General features: G+C 41.3%; 2 protein-coding genes across 4 annotated transcripts; one reads left to right on the top strand and one right to left on the bottom strand.

Moving 5' to 3' along the window:
* Nucleotides 1-503: 503 nt before the first annotated feature.
* Nucleotides 504-1,297, bottom strand: cdkn1ca (cyclin dependent kinase inhibitor 1Ca). The gene is made up of 2 exons (XM_071519105.1): nucleotides 798-1,297; nucleotides 504-670 (listed from the first exon to the last, which is right to left on the bottom strand). The coding sequence occupies exons 1-2, from the start codon at nucleotides 1,249-1,251 to the stop codon at nucleotides 573-575; spliced, it is 552 nt and encodes a 183-aa protein (XP_071375206.1). The 5' UTR covers nucleotides 1,252-1,297; the 3' UTR covers nucleotides 504-572.
* A 1,331-nt stretch (nucleotides 1,298-2,628) lies between these two features.
* trpm5 (transient receptor potential cation channel, subfamily M, member 5) lies at nucleotides 2,629-22,024 on the top strand. Of its 3 annotated transcripts, none has more exons than XM_071519092.1 (26): nucleotides 2,629-2,706; nucleotides 4,712-4,779; nucleotides 5,375-5,534; nucleotides 5,895-6,075; nucleotides 6,581-6,747; nucleotides 6,852-7,029; nucleotides 7,151-7,215; nucleotides 7,597-7,782; nucleotides 8,129-8,228; nucleotides 8,444-8,562; nucleotides 9,218-9,565; nucleotides 10,427-10,570; nucleotides 12,266-12,389; nucleotides 12,625-12,770; nucleotides 13,633-13,745; nucleotides 14,177-14,278; nucleotides 14,908-15,166; nucleotides 17,889-18,007; nucleotides 18,193-18,325; nucleotides 18,471-18,645; nucleotides 19,169-19,337; nucleotides 20,227-20,405; nucleotides 20,696-20,828; nucleotides 21,054-21,126; nucleotides 21,470-21,560; nucleotides 21,732-22,024. In XM_071519092.1, the coding sequence occupies exons 1-26, from the start codon at nucleotides 2,680-2,682 to the stop codon at nucleotides 21,875-21,877; spliced, it is 3,705 nt and encodes a 1,234-aa protein (XP_071375193.1). In that variant the 5' UTR covers nucleotides 2,629-2,679; the 3' UTR covers nucleotides 21,878-22,024. The 3 variants fall into 3 exon arrangements, with proteins under 3 accessions (XP_071375193.1, XP_071375194.1, XP_071375195.1); XM_071519093.1 differs by having other exon boundaries at nucleotides 21,470-21,569; XM_071519094.1 differs by lacking the exon at nucleotides 2,629-2,706 and adding an exon at nucleotides 3,008-3,018.
* The last annotated feature ends 1,113 nt before the right edge of the window (nucleotides 22,025-23,137 follow it).

Below are 23,137 nucleotides of genomic sequence, written 5' to 3'. Positions count from 1 at the left end.
ATAAGCATGAAAAAATGCAGCCATTTTTCAATATTTAAAGAATTTGGCATTTACAAGCCCTATAAGCCTTGATCTGCATCTCAGTTCATCCCAGGCTGTATATGATAAACAATATAAGCCTAGTCCTAATATCTCAGTTACAAGTATAGCTCAAAATATAAAGCAATTCACTACCTAGGCTAATAATAATAATACAAAGAGGCAAAACATATAGAATAGAAACAAATATTTATTCAATCTTCTCAAATGTTTTTGCTTAGAAAATATGAATAGCTATAAAAAAAATCGAAAAACATATCAAGAAGCATAAACAACATAAACAAATGTGTTTTGGGTTGACACCATCAATGAACAAAAATGCAAAGAAATTAAATAAACGTGTCCATAAATAAAAAGATAAATAAAATAAAATAAGAAATAAAATAAACCACTGACATCGATAGAATAACTTCACAAATCACTAAACTGATACATATTTAAAAACATATATATAAAGTTCCATTGGTGCAGTGAACTAGTTCTTGGTCTAGTCCATAGTAATTTAAAAATACAAATAGTCCGTGTGCCATAGTTCATCGTATTGTTTTGCATGGAGCTGCTTCACTGGAACTTGTGAGAAGAGGGTTTAGGATCTTTGCTTCTGACGTCCTTCTCCTCTTTACGAAGAAATCTGCAAAGAAAAATAGGAAGGAAAATGTTAATGTCACCGCTTCATGTAAATAATAGTAGATAAAAGTGCTGGTTGGCGCCATTGACTCTAAAATTTCAATTTGAACCTATTTTGACTTGGGCCTTACCTGTAATCTGTGCGTTGTTTTTGGGCTTGGCTGCCTGTTTGGAGAGCGTCCTCTTCCTCCGGACGGGTGTCACTTCACCGGGGAACTTGAGTGTGTTGGACACGCTGGAGCAATTCTCCTGGTTGATCTCCGCCAGACAAGCCGGGGTTTCCTCACTGCTGTGCAGCCGGCAGCAGTCACTCAGACTGTCGCTGTCCTCCGTGTTTGACCCGACGACAACATCCTCCGCCAGAGTGGAGTCCTGGTAGAAAGCAGCAGAGCGACATGCGGGTGTTTCCTCCCACTGATACCTGCCAGGCAGCGGAGTGTCCGTGTGGAAGTTGAAGTTCCAGCGGCGGCTGTCCTGCTCCGAGATTTCCCGCAGCTTCTGCTTCAAGTCTCGGCTCAGCTGGTCGTGGTCCACCGGGCCGAACAGACTCCTGCACACCGCGTCTCTGCGCCGGATGGGACTCATGGCTTTTCCTTTACAGTCCTGTTGAGTTTTTGGAGATCGGAGAAAAAAAACAACACGTAGGCCTATTTCTTCTGGTATAACAAGGGGACTAGTTGTCTCTCCGTCCCAGTTGGTCTCTGGTCGCCACAGTGGGACAGGTCTATTTAAATGCCACAGGGCGCACGCTGGTCTGTTTGTATACAATAGGCAGAGCCTGCTGATTGGCTGCAGCTCTTCTTTGTATAGCTTGAAGAGGAAGGGGCGGAATTCATTCAATCATTCGTGTTGTGATAAAAGCCATTGAAACCATTGTTAAAAGTTTGTGGTTTCATTTTGGATTCTTGAGCTGTGAAATAATTTTCCAATTTTTCAAGCAATAGATCAACACTGTCATGTCTACCATAATATGTCTGGTAGGCCTATTCTATAAAATTAGTAGGCTACGGCTGAATTTTTAAGATTAATCTAGCCTAATCATTTTTGATAGTTTACATGATTGCGGTAAAAGAGCAGAACAATCGTAGGCTATATACGATTAATATTTATTTATATTGATTATATTTTTGCAAACAGGCCTAGCTTGTGGCAGTTAGGTAAGTTTCTGAATGTGAAGTGAGTTAAGGCGCCAGACTCCAGCTCAGCCGCTGCAGGGGAGCAGTGATTAGTAAATCACTACAGGCATTTCTAAAGTCTTGCCAAAATGAGATTGAAGGTTGGTCTGCGGTCCAAAATGAAAAGCGGATCAAATCAGCAGCTTACATGTAGTTATAATTGCAACTAGGTCACATATACAGCGATTAAAAAGTCCTGAAATGACTTACATTTTTTAAAGAATTGAAAGCAGAGTAGTTCACTTAGCCTCATAGACTAGAGCCTAGAGAATTAAATAGATTTTTTGGATTTAAACTGTCCCCAAATTTCTATATTTCCATTTCTATTTGGTTACATTCATTCCTTATTATTTCTATTTGGCTACATTATTGGATTCACAATGCTTCACATGGTCATTTTCATGTGAAAAATACTTAAAGTGTGAATACATGGTTGACATTAAGCCACATGTTTAAGACTGAGATGATCAACTCTTAGAATTACTGAAACTACTCACTTGGCCACACAAATGGCTTGATGATTCCTTAGATGCCAATGAACCTGTCAAAACTAAAAGTATGAACACACATGGCCACCCATTTAAACAATATTTTTTCTTTGCCTTTATGAGATGTAAGTCTTTCATTGGACAGCAGGAGGCCATGGTGCTGATGAGAGCGGTGTGCAGTTGCTGACCAACATGCAAAGTGATGGTGCTCAGCTCAGCCTGTGATTGGCCGGAGAGAGAACCACACCTTTTGACCACTTCCTGATGGCTCCAACGGTTCACCTGAGTGCTGTGAAGGGAAACCTTGTAGCCCCAGGTTGGGTTCAGGTGGAGGAGAGGAGCATTAAACCATGCAGGAGAGACAAGACACACCTCTGGTAAGTATCTATAGTGACAGGCTTGCGTGTTTTCCTGTGTATAAAAGTGTAAAGATGTTCTCCATTAAGCTAAGAATTTGTTACTAGTGTGTTTCCATTGCAATGAGCAGGCTCCCTCCTGTATTGTATATCAAAGGGGATAATGCTGTAAGGGTAAAAGCAGGGCAAGTTGATGAAAATGAACAGAAAGCATCAATCAATTTGACCATCTAAATTTTAGGTGTAATCACATTGTTGAGGAGTTTGACTTGTAGATGGAACAGAAGTTGTGTTTTTGGACTTTGCTTAACCCATCATAACTCAAACATACAGGTATATTTTTTTTTACCTATTTCTTCACTAATATTACACATGTAAACAAACATTGTATAAACATTGCTCCCCTAAAATTAATGAATTAATAGTGACATCCTTACATTAACCAATTGTATGCTTACTTTAGTGACCATCAGTTTATATTTGCAACATTCTACCTCTTTCTTGCTACTCATTGTAAAGTTGAAGATTTAATCATTTAGATAAAGGTTAAAGGTTAAAGGATAAAGGTTAAGTGAGGTTGGAATTTTAAACTTTATTTATATGTGCTTTTACAGCAAGGTGTTACAAGGTGTTTGCATCAGTACGTTCACTGATATTTCTTTCTTTTCCGCAAAGTTACTGGGATTGTTACGATGTTGCAAAATGTTGCGATCCAGACAAATCTTCACTCTTATAGATGATGTCGTTTTCAAAAACTTTTTCCATCACTTTCTAAGAATATCGTAAAAGTTTTATGGAGGAATGGATTTTCCTCCAAGCTGTAGATCAATCTAAAGGGGCATGCCTCTGAGGTCGTACACACACACACACCTATGTATTGCATGTACACACACAGATTCAGGCATCCCAGATCATTCTCTCTTCTTGTAGAGAAAACACCTCTGGTCATGCAAGACCTCAAGGCAGAGAGAAGGTGAGACAGAGCTAGACAGACAGACAGACACACACACACACACACACAGCTGGATGTCCCTTTCTCTGCCTTTGCATGCAAATGCTCCTGTTTGCATGGGCAATGATCTTTTCCCTCACACAACCAGACCTGCAGGCAAATAAAGTCTCCCACAAAGGGCTGCACACTTTTTGCATTAAAAAAGATTACTAAACACTAATTGACTACTTGCCATAATGAGTCAGTATGTTAGCCGTTTGACCACCACTTGTGTAAACTATATTCCTTATCCATGTTCATTTTACTAAGTGACCAGGGAGGCCAAGCTGACACTGCATATTGTCAGAGAAATATGCAAAAAAGAAATACATTGCATAATTTTTTAAATAATCTTTAGCAAGAAACTCATGTACCCATAAGAGTGGTTACTCATGCAAAAGGATAATCATTATCAATAATGGATATTATGTTTTGTTTTTTTACTGTTGAGCCTCGTAAAGTAGGAGATCCTAGCATAGTCCCTTGAAATTGGTACATTAATTTTAGCTTGTGAGACTGAAAAAAATTTGTATAGTTTTAGAAACTATGCTTGAATAGTTGATTATTATCATCATCATCATATATTTATATGAAAAGAATCATTTAGAGGGTATACATTTATTGCTTTTATTGTAAAATATATAACTAATAACTACATACAAACCAAGTTAGAAGCACATTTTTTCAACAATCCACATACGGTGCAGTATACCTTACTGTCATTTGCCATAGTGTCAGAAAGTTTTTGTTTTCCCACTCTCAAGTAGAAACCTTGTAGCCCTCTTACTAGTTTCATGTCTGTATGAATGAAAATCGTTTTAGGTGAAAGCTTGTGGTGTATTTCTAGGCCAAATGTCAGGGAGGAAGCAATTTGCATATGAGGCGAGAATGAAAATGCTGCCAGCTTTGCATTGACCAAAAGTTCTTTTACGAACCTTCCCAGCTGTCGACGGAGGAAAGATCGGCGAGAGAGCGATAATGTGTTCAGCAGAAAATGTACATAATGTCTTGTGCGGTGTGTTCATTTGTTTACAGGGGACACTACATCCACAGACACGATGCCTGCGATGTGGGGACACGCTGGAGTGGTCAGAGGAGCACAGGTGTGTGTGTGTGTGTGTGTGTGTGTGTGTGTGTGTGTGTGTGTGTGTGTGTGTGTGTGTGTGTGTGTAAAAAAAATGAAAATGTGAACACCGTCCCATGCTACAGTAGCAAATAATCAGCAATAACATGCATAAATGCAAGACAATGTGAAAATCAACATTAGTACCATTGGTTTTGGCTAATTGGGGGGGGGGTCCAGAGAGCTCCAGTTAGCCAAATGTGTGTGTGTGTGTGTGTGTGTGAGAGAGAGAGAGAAAGAGAGAGAGTACATGTAAAGGACATGGTCAAAGTAAAGGCAACACCAACATAAATTCCAGCCACAGTGATTTAATACACGCAACCATTCAATGTGTGTTCAATGTGAAAATCAACATTAGTACTATTGGTTTTGGCTAATTGGGGGGGCGGTCCAGAGAGCTCCAGTTAGCCAAATGTGTGTGTGTGTGTGTGTGTGTGTGTGAGAGAGAGAGAGAGAGAGAGAGAGAGAGAGAGAGAGTACATGTAAAGGACATGGTCAAAGTAAAGGCAACACCAACATAAATTCCAGCCACAGTGATTTAATACACGCAACCATTCAATGTGTGTTGCTTCCAGTGTCCTGCTGGGCTGCTCGTGCTGCTCTCCACTGGAGGAGACTCTGGAGAGTGTCTCTAGAGGCCTGGGAGGCAGGATGAAGAAGGAGAGAGAGAGTCACTGGGCAGCGGGAAGAGTGGGCGACATCGACTTCACTGGTTCCAGTCGGACAAGAGGGAAGGTGGGACCTTAACGGATAGCATACTATATCTCACCTTGTATGATATCATGTAGATTTTATCATTTAAAAAATACACAATAACATCAGGCTTAGCAGCATAGCAAGAGTTTTTTAAAAAGTCTCCATGCAATGAACAGTCCCGCCCCTCCGCACTCCTCCCTCCGCACTCGTCAAATAAAATTGCCTTTCTCTCCCTTACTCATATTCCACTGGCTTAGACTTTTTAGTGATCCCTCACTGCACTGTCCCACCCCAACATCCTGTTTCAACAGGAAATGAATCAAATCAAGGAAGTAAAGATGCCATTTCATGGGGTCTTTAACAGAATATTAACATACCACCTCGTTTCCCTCCGTCCAGTTTGTGAGGGTGCGCAGCAACACAGACCCGGTGCAGATCTACCAGATGCTGACAGAGCAGTGGGGCCTCGCTCCTCCACACCTGGTGGTGGCGCTGGTGGGAGGAGATGAGCTGGCTCAGATGAAGCCCTGGCTCAGGGACACCGTGAGGAAAGGGCTTGTGAAGGCCGCACAGAGCACAGGTAGGGACTCTCTTTAGAAATATAAAGTCGATACATTTTTTCTACAAGAAGTTATAGTCATAATAGATCATTTAATTTCTTCTTTCATTCCCTTATGGAGATTTAAAAAAAATAATAATAATTGGGCCATTAGGAAAATATTTGCATGAATTGCAGTGCATGTAATGCGGCGTGTCTGCATGATCCTGTTCTTGGCAATGACAACATTGCTGGGCTACACATTGTGTGCTTTATGATCATATAAAGCAATATGGATCACTTTGTCCAATATTTTCTACAGTCTAGTTATAATATGCTTACACATGGGTAACAGTGAGTCAGAAGTTGGTCAAATTAGGTTCTTCTGTATTAATATTTTCCTGTGGCTAATTCTGGAGCACAGCAGCTGCACAGCAACTGTTATGTACTACTAGGTAGTCGGGAAAACAATTTTATGGTTCTACCAGTCTCTACCATGTGGTAGAGACTGATAGAGACTCAATTCTTGTGCTTCTTTGTCCTCCAGGAGCGTGGATTTTGACCAATGGCCTTCGCTTCGGCATCACCAAGCACTTGGGCCAGGCGGTGCGAGACCACTCCCTGGCTAGCACCTCCTCCAAAGTCCGGGTGGTGGCCATCGGGATCGCGCCCTGGAACATGATCGACAACCGAGAGGCGCTGCTCACTGCCAAGGTTTCAATACACAGCTGATAAAAAACTGCCGGTGGCTTCTTCCCATCAGCATATAATTGATCTTTTACATTGTTACGTTTTGTGCTGTCCTGTATGTTCCCAAGGTGGATGAACCTGCTACATACGAGCCACAGGACTTGCCCCATGGGTCGGTCTACTCCCTGGACTGCCACCACTCCCATTTTATTCTGGTGGAGGAGGATCGCAACAGACCGGGAGCAACCAGTGAAATGAGGGTCAAGCTGCTGAAGCACATCTCGCTCCAGCGCACCGGCTATGGGGGTATAACCTTGTTGACCATTTACTTTTTCATGCCAAGGACCTCTTGGTTTATTGCTGATCAAATGACAATGTTTTCAAGAAACTGCAAGATGCAAAATATATTACTCTGTGGCCCTTGCAGGTGCAGGCAGTTTTGAGATCCCAGTTCTGTGTCTGTTGGTCCATGGAGAACCCCAGATCCTAAAGGTCGGTTTCATTATGTGCTATTGGGTGTTAGTTACTTGAGAACTTTCAAGACCTGACTGCAAAGAAACCTTTAGTAATCCAGATATCTGTTTTGGTGTATACATCCGGCTCTAAATCAGCAGTAGGCTTGAGAATTTGGCTTGGAACAAAATTGTAGTTCTTGAAGTAGCAGGCCAAAACTAGATTGAGAGCCAAATTCTTCCTGTTTCTCTTTGGCTAGGAAACCTGTGAAAGGCACAAATTTATTTACATAAATAGCCGATGAGATTATGAAATTACAGTTATCTAACACTGACCAATTTAATTCTGTGTTTATGTTATTTAGAGATAGATTGACTTTGAGTAAATCTATATTTGTGAACATTGTCTCCCTTCCTGCAGAGGATGTATAAGGGCATTGGGAATTCCACACCATGGCTGATCCTGGCAGGGTCGGGAGGCGTGGCTGACATCCTGGTCACGCTGATGAATAGGGGCTGCTGGGATACGGACAGTGTTCACGAGCTGCTGCTGGACACCTTTCCCAGCGCCCACCACAGCACAGACATCAGTAACTGGGTCAAGCTGGTGAGAGAGATGCACACAGCATGTAGACGGGCACACAGACAGATATGCGCATCACACGACTTCCGAAGTTAATTCACTGTCAAAGTTGCCAAAAAAGACGGGGTGCGCCGAGAAAGCTAAGATGTGGGATTTTCATCCTTATCTCCCAAATTTGTATGGGATGACCTAATTAAGGATATCTGCTCAATGTCGTGTGCTTTAAAAATAAACAGAGGGAGAGATAGGAAGAGTGTAACAAGATGACATACATAGTGAAGCCATTTGAATTGTTGGAAACTCTGTCATCGTGTTACGTAACTGATGTGAAACGTGATATGTATTAACTGGTTGATGCCCTGCCACTCAGATCCAGAAGATATTGGATAACGGGCACCTCCTGACCGTCCACGACCCTGAACAGGAGAGCTCAGAGTTGGACACGGTCATCCTCAAAGCTTTAGTGAAGGGTACGGTATTTCCTGCAAGGCATGCTATCAAGAAATTCTTGCAATCTGTAATGGCTGTACAATTATGGGTGTTGTGAATTGACAGTTATTTGGAAACGGAGCCTTGACCCTTTCAGTACCTCACAGATTGTGTAACATCTTCTTGTGTGTGTGTCTGTGTGTGTACGTGTGTGTGTGTGTGCGTGTGTGTGTGTGTGTGTGTGTGCATCCATCAGCCTGTAAGAGCCAAAGTCAGGAGGCCCAAGACTTCTTGGATGAACTGAAGCTGGCTGTGGCCTGGAACAGGGTGGACATCGCCAAGAGTGATATCTTTAATGGAGATGTGGAGTGGAGAGTGAGAGAAACACACAAACACTTTATATTAGTCAGGGTCTAGTATACGTAAATTAACCCTAACATATGTGCTAAAAAAAATTCTAGTTTTGAGGATTTGGCATGAGCACTTGTTTTATGTGTTGGCATTTGAGATTCAAAAGAGGTGTTAGTGTCTTAATTTAGTGACTATACACTTATTAAATATCACAAATATGAGAGTGGGCTGCCTGCATGAAGATACTGTTAATGATTGCTTACCATCTCAATTTATTTTATTTTCTCATTTCTCAAGAAGACAAATGCTTACACTACCAGTCAAAAGTTTTACATTTTACTATTTTAGAATAATGGTAAAGACATCAAAACTATGAAATAACACAAATGGAATTATGCAGTGACCAAAAAAGTGTTAAACAAATCAAAACTATCTTATATTTTAGATTCTTTAAAGTAGCTGCCTTTTACCTTGATGGAAAGGCAAAGGCTTTGGAAAGAAATTTATACACAGGCATCAACGTCACTATTTATATTTGTATAAGAAACACATTTCAAGTATTTGCATCAAAATGGCTTTAAGATAATGAAAAACACAGTGCATTCAATCATGTGTGTCCGAACATTTGACTGGTAGTTTATATATAAACCGTTGTAACATTGATTCATGATCTCTGCAGGCGTGCGACCTAGAGGAGGTGATGATGGATGCACTGATCAATGACAAGCCTGACTTTGTGCGCCTGTTTGTGGACAATGGTGTGAACCTGGGCGAGTTCCTCACCTACAGCCGTCTGCAGGAGCTCTACTGGTCTGTGTCGGAGAAGAGCCTCCTCCACAACCTGCTCCTGAAGAAGTACGAGGAGAAGCAGCTCCTGCTCGGCGCTGCCAGGACCCCCGGCCCCCCCGGGCACCACCCGCCCGAGCAGGGGGATCGGAAAACCCGTTTCACCCTCCACGAGGTCTCCAAAGTGCTGAAGGATTTCCTCCATGACTCCTGCAAAGGCTTTTACCAAAAGATTCCTACAGTGAGTGATCCACAGAAATTCAGATAACTTTATTTTTCTGCTAGAAACTGTCATAGTTATAGTCATAAAATAGTCATAAAACACACCACTCCCCTTGTCACCATTACAGCACAAATACAGAATTCCCAGTCTCAGTAAATCATAGAAACTAACACTGAATAACACTCGCAACTGATGACCGTAAGTCCTTTGTATTGCTCATGGTATTACCTCTTGTTATAAAGGGCATCTTTGCTGCTCATTCTATGAGCTCGCCTCAGCTAGAACCATGTAACCTTGCAAACGAGAAGATACTCGGAGAACACAAACCTCCGCCAACGCTGAACAATTGTCCACCTCGCTGTTACACCCAAAGACATCATTCCTATGACATAAATGTTCGGATCGCCACCAAAATCGAATCAATTGTTCCTTGGCACGAGGCCTATCAGTCTACCAAATTTAATTTAAAGCCATTCATAAGATTTTGACATATCCTGCTGACAGACAGACAGACAAACAAGCTAACAGGCAAACGCATAACCTCCTTGGCGGAAGCAATAATTGATTTCAAAAGCATTGTTGTTGGAAGGTTGCAATGTTGGAAATGTCTGTATGTTTGCAGTTTCTGTTTGTATTTCTGTGGTCTCTGTATGTGTGCGTCTGTATGTATGGCATGTTGTCTTATATTGTCTTATCTGTACATGTATTCGCTGCACCTGACTGTGAAAATAATTTCCTCTCGGGGACAATAAACAACCTCTCCTATCCTATCCATAGACTGTATCACACATATACAGTAATAACTATGCATGTGATGTGTATGCAGCCACTCTGTGCACTACATATGTCGTACATGCGCTGTCTGTCTGTGCGCTCCAGGAGAAGCCAGCTAAGGGTCGACTGTTCCACAGCCAGAAGAACCTGGCCGGGTTAGAGGGACGCTGTGAACATCCGTGGAGGGATCTTTTCCTCTGGGCCGTCCTTCAGAACCGACAGCAGATGGCTAACTACTTTTGGGCCATGGTCAGTCTTGTCAGCTCCCTAATTCAATTCAGCTCCAGCTTACACCATCTTGGTGTTGTGTGGTTCGATCAATAAAAACCTAAATGTGCATGGCGCTGGCGAAACTCATCCAGCCAAACTGAACTGAGCTGAATTATACTGTGCCAGTTTGTATTCTGTGGTTTATGTGAACAAGAATGATATGGACCAGTGCAGTGCAGGTGCAGGTCAGCGCTGCCATATGAAAATGTCACTCTAGATAAAAGAGTCCAGTAAATGGCATATTTATCAACCACCGTGTTGAACTAGAAAGCTATCTTATCTCCAAGAACATTATTCAAATGAAGGTCATGCTGCTTGCTAGGGCTGTAGCCAAAGAGCAAAGAAGCAGTGTATGCATATCTAAAATCCTGATGAAGTCAGTGAGAGAGAAAAAAGATCCCCGCGCACTGGATTGATGCTCAATTTAAAATGACACAAATGAATGGTAATTGGTTTAGTTTGTTTTCAACATTTTATCACGGCACCTCTCATTTTTTAATGCACCTCCCCAAATTAAAGGAACCAATTAGTGAAATCTCACAAGCAGTCACTCTCCTGTGTTTCTTTCCTGGGTGCTATTTCAAACGCTATCTATCAGTATGGTAATTGCATTCAATGTGCGCACATCCCTCAGTGCAAGTCTTTTAACCGTTCATACACTGGCTGGGATATCAGCATTCATATGATTATGTGAAGCATCTCTCATGTTGAACGCCTCATGTGAGATATCCTTGCGACTTGGCTTATGCTAGCAAAATATCTTATGATTTATGCATGCATATACAGTATGTGAGCACAGGAGTAAAGTGTGATGTAAAAGAAAAAAAAACCCTGTCGCTGCTTATTTTAAACAAGCAGGGCACAATGTCAGTGCTGTGAGGTACAAATCAGGAACTGAGAGTGGAGAGAGCTCCACTTTTGATCCATTTTATGTTACTCCTCATGTACGATTTGACACATAAATCATTTAAATCTTTGCATCTAGGCCCTACTACGCCATTAAATACTTCTTTATTGATTACCCGTTGATTATAGAATGACAGTTGTCCTTGAGCGTTCTCTTTGTTTACTGACAAGGATCCAACTGAAGATCTGTTTTGTGTGTAACCCAGTAAATCAGCTATTCTTTCCCTTCTATGGCCATAAATACATCTTCTTCTTCCTTCACATTTATGCATGGCTAACAAAAACCCATCAGTGTCAAAACGCTGACTTAACTATTAAGGGTGCAGGTATTATTGTCTATCTCAGCGCTGTAGTCAGCACCACCTTAAGTCCAAATTGAGACCAGGAGAGTGCAGCTGAGGTTAAGGCCTTGGACATCTGAATTCAAGACCAGTCATGACAATGAGACTGGATTCAAGCACCTACTTTGCGGCTTGATTGCAGTCCAAATAGTTGAAAAGGAAACAAGCAGACAGAGGTAGAGAGATAAGTATGAAATGATGAGAGAGAGTTTTAAAGAGTTTGGTTGTCATGTACAGCCATACATAATACTTCATTCTACAGTCTTTGGTTGAATCCCAATGTCAAGACTAGAGACTACAGACTCTTCAGTACAGACTGGAACGCCAGATGCACACAATGCACCCATTTAGATACCGTACATGCATTTCTCTGAAAATCCTTTTAACTAGATTTCAGTCTGGACTCAGCTTTCTTTTAATTCCTCAGGGCCCTGAGGCTGTTGCAGCAGCGCTGGCTGGCTGTAAGATCTTGAAGGAGATGGCAAGACTGGAATCAGAGGCTGAGTCGGCACGTAGCATGAAGGAGGCCAAGTACGAGCAGTTTGCCCTTGGTGAGATACAAAAAATTTGATGACAACAGCTAACAATGTGGTCAGAAAATGTAAAGCTCATGCATTTCATTCACTGACCTGAAATGAACCAAACCGAATCAACCAATCGATCATTTTTTACCCACAAACCAAACCAAATCCCACTGGAAGGGAATAAAATATGAATTTTGATTTAAGAATTCTTCAACTGTAGCTGAGTGTTTGACACCGTGTTACGACTGTGTTATCGTGACAGATTTGTTTGGAGAATGCTACTCCAACAGTGAAGACAGGGCCTATGCTTTGTTGGTGAGGCGAACTCGCTGCTGGAGCAAATCTACTGTCCTCAACTTGGCAACCGAGGCAGATGCCAAATGCTTCTTTGCCCACGATGGAGTTCAGGTAACAGCGACACACGTCCATATGTTCATCTGGCACCGCTTTGGCTGATTCCCTCAGCTGCGGTGAAACAGGTGTGACATTTAGAGAGTAGGAAAAATCTATCCTTTATTGAGGTTGCATCCAACAGTTTCAAAGTGTTGTGTCTTTGATAAAGAGAGTTGGGTAGCTTAATATGCTGCTTCTTGTATTCAAATATTGATAAAAGAAATTGCCCTAGAATTATTGCAGTAATTAAGGATGATGCTTGTTCAGGGCAGTGTGCGTCATTAGATATGCAATTCAAAGTGATATCTTCCACTGCTCAATGGGCCCCATTCAGTTTGCAATTTGTGTATAAACCCCTCTGACAGACATCCTCGTCATTACAAAGCCTTCACTGAGAATTTAGGGGTGTCCATTTTCAGCAGGGAAAGTTACCATGCAGCAAGTTCCTGGACTAGCAATACGTCATTTAAAGCGCACGGCGGGAATAATATAGTTGCCATTCACACTGATAGCTGTTAATTATAATTTACTGCATATTATGTATCAAGGGAACACAGCTCAGATGGCATTTAACTGGGATATTACAAAGGGCCTACAAGCTCATGACCAAGCATCAGGTGTCCTTTCATTTTGAGAGACCATTCCCCAAATTACAACAACAAATGCATCATGTGAAATGGAGGTCTGATGAGGGGAAACAGCCAGGCAGACACACAAAGCAACAGATTTGAAGGCTTATGGTGCCCTCTTGTGGTAGACTTTATTCAACAGCTAAATCATTTAATAGTTCTTCATGCATGTGGAGCATATTGCGGTTTATTCTAGGTCATAGTACATGATTTTAATCCAAATAACACAAAATTAAACTTTATTACAGGCCCTCCTCACTAAGATTTGGTGGGGGGCGATGACGACCGACACAGCCATCTCCAAACTAGTGGTGTCTTTCTTCTTCCCACCACTCATTTGGACCAACCTCATAAAGTTCAGGTGATGTACTGTCTTACCCTTTGTCTCAGTCATGTGTGTGTTTGTACACTACCAGTCAAAAGTTTCGACACGCCACATTTTTCTTTATTTTTACTATTTTCCACAGTTCAGAATGATAGTAAAGACATCAAAACTATGAAATAGCACAAATGGAATTATGCAGCAACCAAAAAAGTGTTAAACAAATCAAAGCTATCTTATATTTTGGCTTCTTTAATGTAGCCGCCCTTTGCCTTGATGAAAAGGCAAAGGCTTTGGAAAGAAATTCATACATAGGCATCACCTTGTATAAGCCTTTAGATCAAAATGTCTTTAAGAGAATGAAAAACATTCAATCAGGTGTGTCTAAACCTTTGACTGTTAGTGTATGTACATGCCTTTCTCTGTGCACTCACACTCACATGATCATGGACTCTTCATGTGTGTGTCAGTGATGAGGAGTTGGACAATCGCAGTGGGGGAGAGCAGTTTGTGGAGCTGGACAGTCTGGATACAGAGAAGGCCTTACTGCTCACTGACGATGACGACCCTCTGTGAGTCTCCAGTGAAAACTCACTTATTTTTCATCCTACACCGGAACAGAATTAAACTGTTATTGAATAGTATGAAAATTATCTCTGTTTAATAATGGTTCACTTCATTTAGATGTGGCCAAACCAAGACCTGTGAATTAAAAATACAGCTACGCTATCAGAGACAAATTTCTAGACTACATTCATTTATTAATGGAGACCTCAATTAGTAATTATGCTAGCTGAGAACATTTAAAAGATGTCTTTGAAACCAGCCAGCCGCTAATTTTCTTTGAGGGCTGGCATTTACAAAGCATTTTTCTCGCAGAGCAATTTTGCAGACTATTGTGCAGAGCTAATTTTGCAGATTTTATTTCGGCTTCTAACCTACTAGTCTACAGCACTTAACGTATGCCTACCTTACTTTTTTAAGACAGGGAAGCTTTTGCAACATATTTGAATACCAATTTCTCCAAAATAATTTGGGGACGCATTTTAATCTTCCCATGACCCAATTTAGTGTTACACTACATATTCACACCACAGTTACACCACACATTCACATCGTCTTCTAGTACTTGCAAGTTATTTTTGTATGTGAAAGGAGATGGAGAGACAAATGAGTGTCTTGTCCACTGTTTGTTTTCCAGAGACTCTCCACCCGGAGGCCCAGCAGCCCAGAGCTGCGCCTCAGTGTGGTGGCGCTTCTTGCTGCGCCGCTGGCGTCGCTTCTGGAGCGCTCCTGTCACCGTGTTCCTCGGTAATGTCATCATGTACTTCGCCTTCCTCTTCCTCTTCACCTATGTGCTCCTGCTGGACTTCCGCCCACCGCCGCCCAATGGCCCCGGAGCCGCAGAGATCATGCTCTACTTCTGGGTCTTCACCTTGGTGCTGGAGGAGCTTCGCCAGGTGAACGCTGAAATAGATAGACTGAACCTTTTGAATTTTCCAGGCCGTGTGATTTTTTGGACAGGATCCGCATGTGGAAAGGAACTCAAGAGTGCGGGGACTTCTCTAAAATCAGTAATGACTTTTAAGTTCTGATGAATTAGATGGTCAAGGGGATCTATTCACAAATCCTCATTCAAATTATTCCTTGGAATCATACTACAAGTATGACCATAACCAAAAATACTCACAGTTTCACAGAAATACTCCCAGAAATATTTCTCGTAACTTTGACCAAATTGTTCACGGAAACCTAAGAGAAGGAAGTGGATGGTACTTTCCTGACTCTCATATTCCCACTCTCAACAGTGAGCAGCAGTTAGTCTTATGTAATTTAAGAGTGAATAAAATATCTTCAATCCAGTGAATCACTATGTAAACAAACCAGTAAACTTCAGTTATGGGTTAGGATTTGAGCATGACACCTCCTTTTGAAGCAGTGTCACGCTTATTAGCTTTGCTTTGGTCTCTGGGCCTGACCAGTCAGTCACCAGCCACAACAAGCTCTCTCTGTTTCTGGGGCTTGAGGAGGTGCGTGAGTCTTTCACCCCTCCCTGTGAGCCAGGTTATACAAGCATGTTCCCATATTGCATTGATCCTCAGGAGCCTTCCTCCCCAGGCCACATATTAAGTACCCAGCTGGGACAGGCCTTCACCACTGTTCCCTCAGTTCAGTTTTTCAACTCGCATTCTAGCAAGTCCCATGGGCTGAATACAACTACGGAACAGGTTACCCCAAAAAAGAATCAAACTGCTACAGGCAGCCTTGGCATGCTACCAAGCCCAGCGGGCTCCCTGTGCCTTCAAAGGGATGGCTGTGGGGCACACGCTGCTCCCTGAAGGGAGACAGTGCCACAGGGGGCCTCTGTTCCTGCCAAACCCGTAGAACAAGGGTACAGACTGCAGTGTCACCAGCTTTTTTAAATGCTGTAGAGACCCATTGATGCTGATGCAAGGCTGCCCGCTTTCAAACGAGTAAGTAACGTGCTGTTGCACCAATTGGGAGATAAAGGGATGAATAGTGCATGGTTTCTCATTGACTTCAGCAGAAATCACTGGTCTCAAGCTCTACACTGTGGTTGGTGGATGGTTCACAGACACTTCATCCATATTTACAGGTCATTCATGTCCCAAAAAGGTTGGACAACATCAACAGTGGTATACATGAAACTTAGTCAGAGGTGAAAAGTTTTGTTGGGGAGCAGCAGAGCAACTGTCTCTCAGAGCAACACATGTACCACACAAACTGAACAGAAGGAGACCTGCCAGATGCAGATTCAGTGGAGTACCTTCCATGGTTAGTCTCTGTGACCTCAAATAGCGGCTATATGTACAGTTGTGAAAGAGATGTAATGAAGTTGCTTATCAGTGTTCCAACCTGGCCGTTCCTCTTTCCTACAGTTCTTGCTCAAACAAGGTAAACAGCTTTTTCACAGTGAAAGTGTATTTGGCTGCCACTCCAGCATGTCATGTTGTTTTGTGATGCGACAGTCGGGACTCACACACTGGGCTGTCACTTTATGAAAGGAGCACACCGTCCTCGCCTTGTCCTCAAACCATTTGTGCCATCCAGGGACCTAACATTGGCTCTTGATGCACTTCCAGGTGCCCCATTCAAACCACTGGGGACAGTTGACCTTAAGTTCCTGTTCTATAACACATAGTTGTTTGCACTGGCCACCAACTGGCATGTTAGGAGTCTTTGTATGCTTCAGTTTCACCAGATTGTCCCTCTTGCAAGGCTAGTGTAAGAGGCAGTTCAGTGTATTGAGGATTTGGGACTCTGCATGTGCATATAAAGCAGTGTGGCTGTGTTCCTCCTAAGGCCCAGTAGGTGTGATTGAATGGGGCTTCAGTGTATGACCCGGCAGAGTGCATGTCCCCATGTGAAATGCTTCCTTTGTCTCCCACAGACAAAAAAAGTTACATAACTACACTTACACTAGGTTGAGAAAGTTTGTTAAAGCTAATTTTTCTGTCCCTAGAACTATTTTAAAATCACTCCAGATTGTATCTTTAAAGGGGTGTTAAGTACAACACTGATTTATTATGCACATAATCGAGCATAAATCTCTATCCTGTAAACAGCAACACAGAGTATTTCAAATGATGTTACATACAGATCAGTAAAATACTGAAAATGAAAAATAGTATGCCCTAAAGGCACATGAATAGATACTGTTTGGAAAATGTAATTTTCAAGTTAGAGCAAAAGCAATCACAACAAACATCAAAACAAACAAAGCAAAACAAAATTACACCAATCTATCTCATGACCATGGCAGGAACCTTTCTTGGGAGAAATAAAGGCTGGGAAGAATTGAGAGCTAGCGAAGGCTACATGAAATGTTTGATAGTTAAGCTGTCTTCATTTGGAGTGAAAATATCTCCATAAAATCATCAAGACTACACATTGAGACTATGTATTATATTATTTGAAGTTCTGTCAGAACAAAACAAAATTTGAGATATTTAGGAAAATCAGCATAGCTCAGCACATTAAAACACCAGAAAGCCATGGCAACGAAATCACTATCAACACACACCAGTCATACCCAAGACAGGGTTGTTGGTGGAAAATGACTCAATATGGTTTTCTAATACTCTACCATGTTTATAGATGGGGTTTTTTCATGAATATGTATGTTTCATAGTGGTGTATGAACTGTCTTTCGTGACACAGAGCTTCTTTACCGATGAAGAGATGAACATCTTGAAGAAGTTCAAGCTCTACCTAGAGGACAACTGGAATAAGTGTGACATGGTTGCCATCTTGCTCTTTGTTGTTGGGGTGTCATGCAGGTAAGAAACATCAAATAACATCAATGACACTTTTTGAAGAAATTACAACAAAACAACTTGGAGGCTGTAAATTGGTTGGTACAGTGGCCTAGAGAGTGAACATAAGTGAATGAATGAGTTAGTGAGGGAAGAAATGAATAAATAAATTACAGAGTGAGTAATGTCTGTTTTCATTTGTATTGCAGGATGGCGGACAGCACCTATGAGGCAGGAAGGACAGTTCTGGCAATAGACTTCATGGTATTCACACTGAGGCTGATCCACATCTTTGCCATTCATAAGCAGCTGGGTCCAAAGATCATCATCGTGGAGAGAATGGTGACCAAAACAAAATACTTCTATCAAACCATAGCAACTCTGTCAAAATTAAAACCAAAGTTTAGGGATAAAGATGAAGATAACACAGACCTTATTACAAATGTGTAGTCTATAGAGAAGATACATTTCCATTTCTCCTTTCCAGATGAAGGATGTCTTCTTCTTCCTCTTCTTCCTGAGCGTGTGGCTCATTGCATATGGCGTGGCCACCCAGGCCCTCCTGCACCCTAATGACCCGCGGATCGACTGGGTGTTCCGCAGGGCCTTGTACCGCCCCTACCTGCACATTTTCGGCCAGATCCCCTTGGAGGAAATAGATGGTAACATACAGTAGTTGGCAGTTTCTATATTTATTTACTCCAAATAATATGCGGCTGTTATATGTGTGTTTACAAATGAAAAATGTGATTTTGTATCTTTATGACTAACGTAATGTTTTGATCATTCATTTGATTGTGGTTGGGTTTCTACTGTAACCAGTTTGAATGTTGTCAGGTCACTTTTCTCATTTCATGGAGATCATAGTTGATAAAAACAGTGTGTGTCTGAAAAAGCAAGAAAAAAAGCAATCTAATCTATCTAGTAAAATACTATCGAATCTAATGTAATCTAAATTGTATGAAATCTAATCTAATCTACTCTAATATAATATAGTCTCATCTAAATTTCATTAAATCTAATCTAATCTAGTCTAGTCTTATCTATTTTTTTTATTAAATCTAATCTAGTCTAATCTTAATTGTATTAAATCAAATCTAATCTAATCTGATTTAATCTAGTCTAGTCTAGTCTTGTTGAATCTAATGTAATTAGATTCATCTAATCTCTCCATTTTGGGCACAGCGGCCCGCATGCCGGAGACCAACTGCACCACGGACCCAGAGGAGATCATCATGGGCCTGCAGCCTCCGTGTCCCAACATCTACGCCAACTGGCTGGTCATCCTGCTGCTGGTCATCTTCCTCCTAGTCACCAACGTCCTGCTGCTCAACCTCCTCATTGCCATGTTCAGGTCAGAGGCTGAGAAGCCAAATAATGGTCCATATACTTGTCAGCCAACTAACATTATCAGCTCATAGTGATGATCATGACGATAAACGTTTGGTTATAGTTAGATTATTTGCATCCTCAAGACTAAGGGGGATCAAGTCCAAGACCGGAGCGAGTCAAGACATGTAGTTGATGTCATATGTCAGATATTACGTGATTGCATTCCAATTACATTTTGGATTACAAACTTGTACACTGGATGGAGAAGCTATGGCTAAGCTGCAGTGACTGGGACAGAGGCAAGAAAATAAAATCCAGTCCAAGGCAAGTCCAGGAACATTAAGAGAAGAGAAGGCCCTCTCAAATGCAGATAAAAAGTCTGGTTTATTTGACAGAAAGCCAGGCTTTTTATCTGCATTTGAAAGTGTGAACCTTCTCTTCTCTTCTCTTCTCTTCTCTTCTCTTGATATGTGATTACACTTGGTCAATGCATCACCAACATCACTAACCCAGCTCTACTAAGTCCAGGAACGTTGAAAACTGGCCTCAAGACCTGTCTCAAGATTGAGATTGGAGTACTACAGTTCTGGTCAAAACCTCAATAGGGTTTAGCTGGTGGCATCTTTGTACCTTAAGAAATCCAAAAATGTACGCGTGTGTTAACAGCTAAAAAAGACATACTGATTAGATCACACAAACTGATTTTACTGCAACAATATGGCATAATTTGAATTTTAACCTCTTTTAACACTACAAAATTGCATGACTGTTGGATGTTAACTTCAGTTAATTATGTGTTTTACAAACCCTAGTACTTATCTCAGCTGCAAAACAATTTCAAACCATTAACAGCACAAAGGCAAACCATCTATCCAACAGGCTTTGTATTTATTCTTCTTTTCCACTTCCAGCTACACGTTCCAGGTGGTTCAGGGGAACACAGACATCTTCTGGAAGTTCCAGAGGTACAACCTGATAGTGGAGTACCACAGCCGTCCCGCCCTGGCCCCCCCCTTCATCATCATCAGCCACCTCTCCCAGCTCCTCCTCTGCCTGATCAAGCGGCCCGAGTCCAAGCAGGAGCATCTTGGTATGAGAAGAGGTTCTGTGTAATAAGCACGGTTCAATATATTTCCATATATAGAGAACTGCCGAGCCACACCACTTTACATTTCAGATATTGAAATGGCTCCTTGTGGCTTATCTGGCTAAATAAAAGTTGAATGAAGTACTGGCAAATACACAGCTTGCTTATCTCTGTCCCTCACCTGTTCTATGCACGGGAATTGCCTTTTTTGTTAATTGGTTTTTGGAATGTTTCCGTGTGTGTATCTGTGTGTCTGTGCGTGTGTGTGTGTGTGTGTGTGTGTGTGTGACCAGAGAGGGAACTGCCGGCAGGGCTAGACCAGCGGCTGATGACATGGGAGACGGTGCAGAAGGAGAACTACCTGGCCAAACTAGAGCGCCAGCATGGGGAGAGCAGTGAGGAGAGACTCAAGAGTACCTCCTCCAAGTAATTGCCATCTTGCAAATCTTTCCCATTGGAAATTGTGGCATAGTCACTTATTCTGAATATTAGAATATATAACTTAAGGGTTAACCGACAAGTTATAACTCAGTTCTTTATTTCTTTAAAGTTTTAGATGCAGTCAGTGTCTCCTATAGTACTTTATGAATGTTTTGGTACATTTTGACCGATGATATTAAGGGTTTTGACTGAGGTTTGTTTGTGACCAAGGGTCCAGAGCTTGCTGAGGATTGTTGGTGGGTTCAAGGACCAAGAGAAACGACTGGCATCCATGGAAGCTCAGGTAATCCTGGAACAATGTTGAACATCTCGACAGCTAAATACTGTGAAGTAGGCGCGCACATCCAAAAAACTTCAAGGCAGGTGCTGAACCAATAGAAGACAGTATGAAAGAAAGAGGAAGGTCCGCACACTGTAGCTCCCTTTAGTTTTTTTAATTACATATGGGATGTTTAATTAAAAGAACTAAAGGGAGCTACAGTGTGTGGACCTTCCTCTTTCTTTCATAACATCTCGACAGCGCCACTTGACACATAATCAATTGCACTTAGCTTGCAAGTAATGTGGCAGAACTGCTTGCCTTAAGAATTCACACAACTTTCAATCAGCTCTGGCTTTCTCTCTAGGTTAGATACTGTGGAGAGGTGTTGTCCTGGCTTGCTGAGTGCTTTGCCAAGAGCACGCTCAAGTGTGGGAAAGAGGCTCCCAGAGCTCCAAGTGAGTCATGTGGTAATGAGAAACAACAATGATGATGACGACCATGAATTAGGCAACAATAGAGAAAAATATTAGATTACATTTTCCAATGTAAAATAATGTGATTATACTATGATATCCTACTTCAGTCTAATTTAAGTTAATATGAAATCTTGTGCCACAAAATGGCAGTGTCTTTGACAGGCAACAAGGCAAGCAGTAGCAAAGACGCACCTCAAAGTCAACCAGACAAAGAAGTGAAACAAGAAGCGGCTGAGGCTAGACCAGGTCACCCAGGATATGGAGCCAACAAAAGATTCCCTTACATTGATGAATAAAAGTGACAATGACAAGTGTTATCTTCGTCAACACAGAAAGACAGTTGTGATTCTATATGTAAGATTTATGGAATGTGTTTAGGGTATGATGATGATATAATTTGAGGAAAAGGGGCGTAGATTTTGTTTGAAAATTAAAATTGTTAAGTAGACTTCACAGATGATGTCCCATTGTGGTTTCTGGTAGTGTTTCTGTAGAGCAACTTGTCATATGTGTATCTTAGGAAACAAAGTCCACATCCTCATTCCTATTCTACGAATGAAGCCTTAAGGTTAAGAATAGATTTACTAAAGCTTTGTAAATTGTTGGCCTTAGGGTTAGGGTTATGGTTAGGTCAGGGTTAATTAACACTATACCACTTAAAAAACAATTCTTTTTTTTCTGTCAATAGATCTGGTAAAACCATGTAGTGGCTAGAAAAGGCATTCACTCCCCTCTGCCCCTCCCAGACAAAATCAGTGCAAAATACATGTATTGGGGATTTTTGTTGTATAATCAGGGAAAAGTACTCTTTTCAAAGTGGAGTGACAAAGATGTCAAGTATACAATTCTAAAAATGAAAAATCTAGTTTGTTAGTATTCACTGGGGCTAAAGTATCCCACTGAAAAAGCATTTCATCACATATATTAGGTTCTTTAGGTTATAGTGAGTCATTCTGAATACATTTCCTTTTCATCGCTCCAACTTTATACCCTTCTTGGTAGGAAGTCTTATACCAGGTCCCTTCAGTACATCTTGGGTTGGGACTTCAGGGTTTGGTGTTTTCTGCTTCAGGATTCTGGATCACATTGTTGAATAACTGTGCCACTTATGGATGACATTTGATTTCAGTTATTGGGGTTTAACATATATCTTGATTTGAATGTCAAATAACACAGTGGTTATGAGTTTAAGGTGGATATGACTTTAATTTAAGGGTATTTTCATCAGATGGTATACTCAATTTGTGAACGAACAACCATTCAAACATTAAAACTAAAATGAACCACAATCAAATCACACTGAATAACATCATCACAATGCCATGTTACAAGTGAAAAAATAGTCTACCAACAAGGCCTATCAATGCTCAAAAGGCAGCATATTGTTTTAAAGCCATGAACTTAGCTTAATGTCTACACTTATTTTGCTAGATCACATTAGGCAGGAACTTGTGATAAAGGCACCATAAATTATATGGACATTTGTAAAGAGCAAAATGAATAACATAAGGCACATTTGCATTGGTGTGACCTATTTTTCAAAACTGTACAGAGGT

Source organism: Centroberyx affinis, unplaced genomic scaffold, assembly GCF_046629955.1.
Source record: "Centroberyx affinis isolate AG114_WGS23_722 - 3 ecotype Tasmania unplaced genomic scaffold, CSIRO-AGI_Caff_v1 ptg000657l_1, whole genome shotgun sequence".
NCBI lineage: Eukaryota > Metazoa > Chordata > Actinopteri > Beryciformes > Berycidae > Centroberyx > Centroberyx affinis.
This window is presented reverse-complemented; position numbering and strand designations above follow the sequence as displayed.

What these genes read in the sequence shown, in the direction of transcription:
- cdkn1ca (XM_071519105.1), bottom strand. Translation starts at nt 1,251, where the DNA reads ATGAGTCCCATCCGGCGCAGAGACGCGGTGTGCAGGAGTCTGTTCGGC. An exon ending in AAACAACGCACAGATTACAG is followed by an intron (nt 671 to 797) that starts GTAAGGCCCAAG and finishes TTTTCTTTGCAG; the next exon opens with ATTTCTTCGTAAAGAGGAGA.
- trpm5 (XM_071519093.1), top strand. Translation starts at nt 2,680, where the DNA reads ATGCAGGAGAGACAAGACACACCTCTG. An exon ending in AGAGACAAGACACACCTCTG is followed by an intron (nt 2,707 to 4,711) that starts GTAAGTATCTAT and finishes ATTTGTTTACAG; the next exon opens with GGGACACTACATCCACAGAC. An exon ending in CCCCTTGGAGGAAATAGATG is followed by an intron (nt 18,646 to 19,168) that starts GTAACATACAGT and finishes TTTTGGGCACAG; the next exon opens with CGGCCCGCATGCCGGAGACC.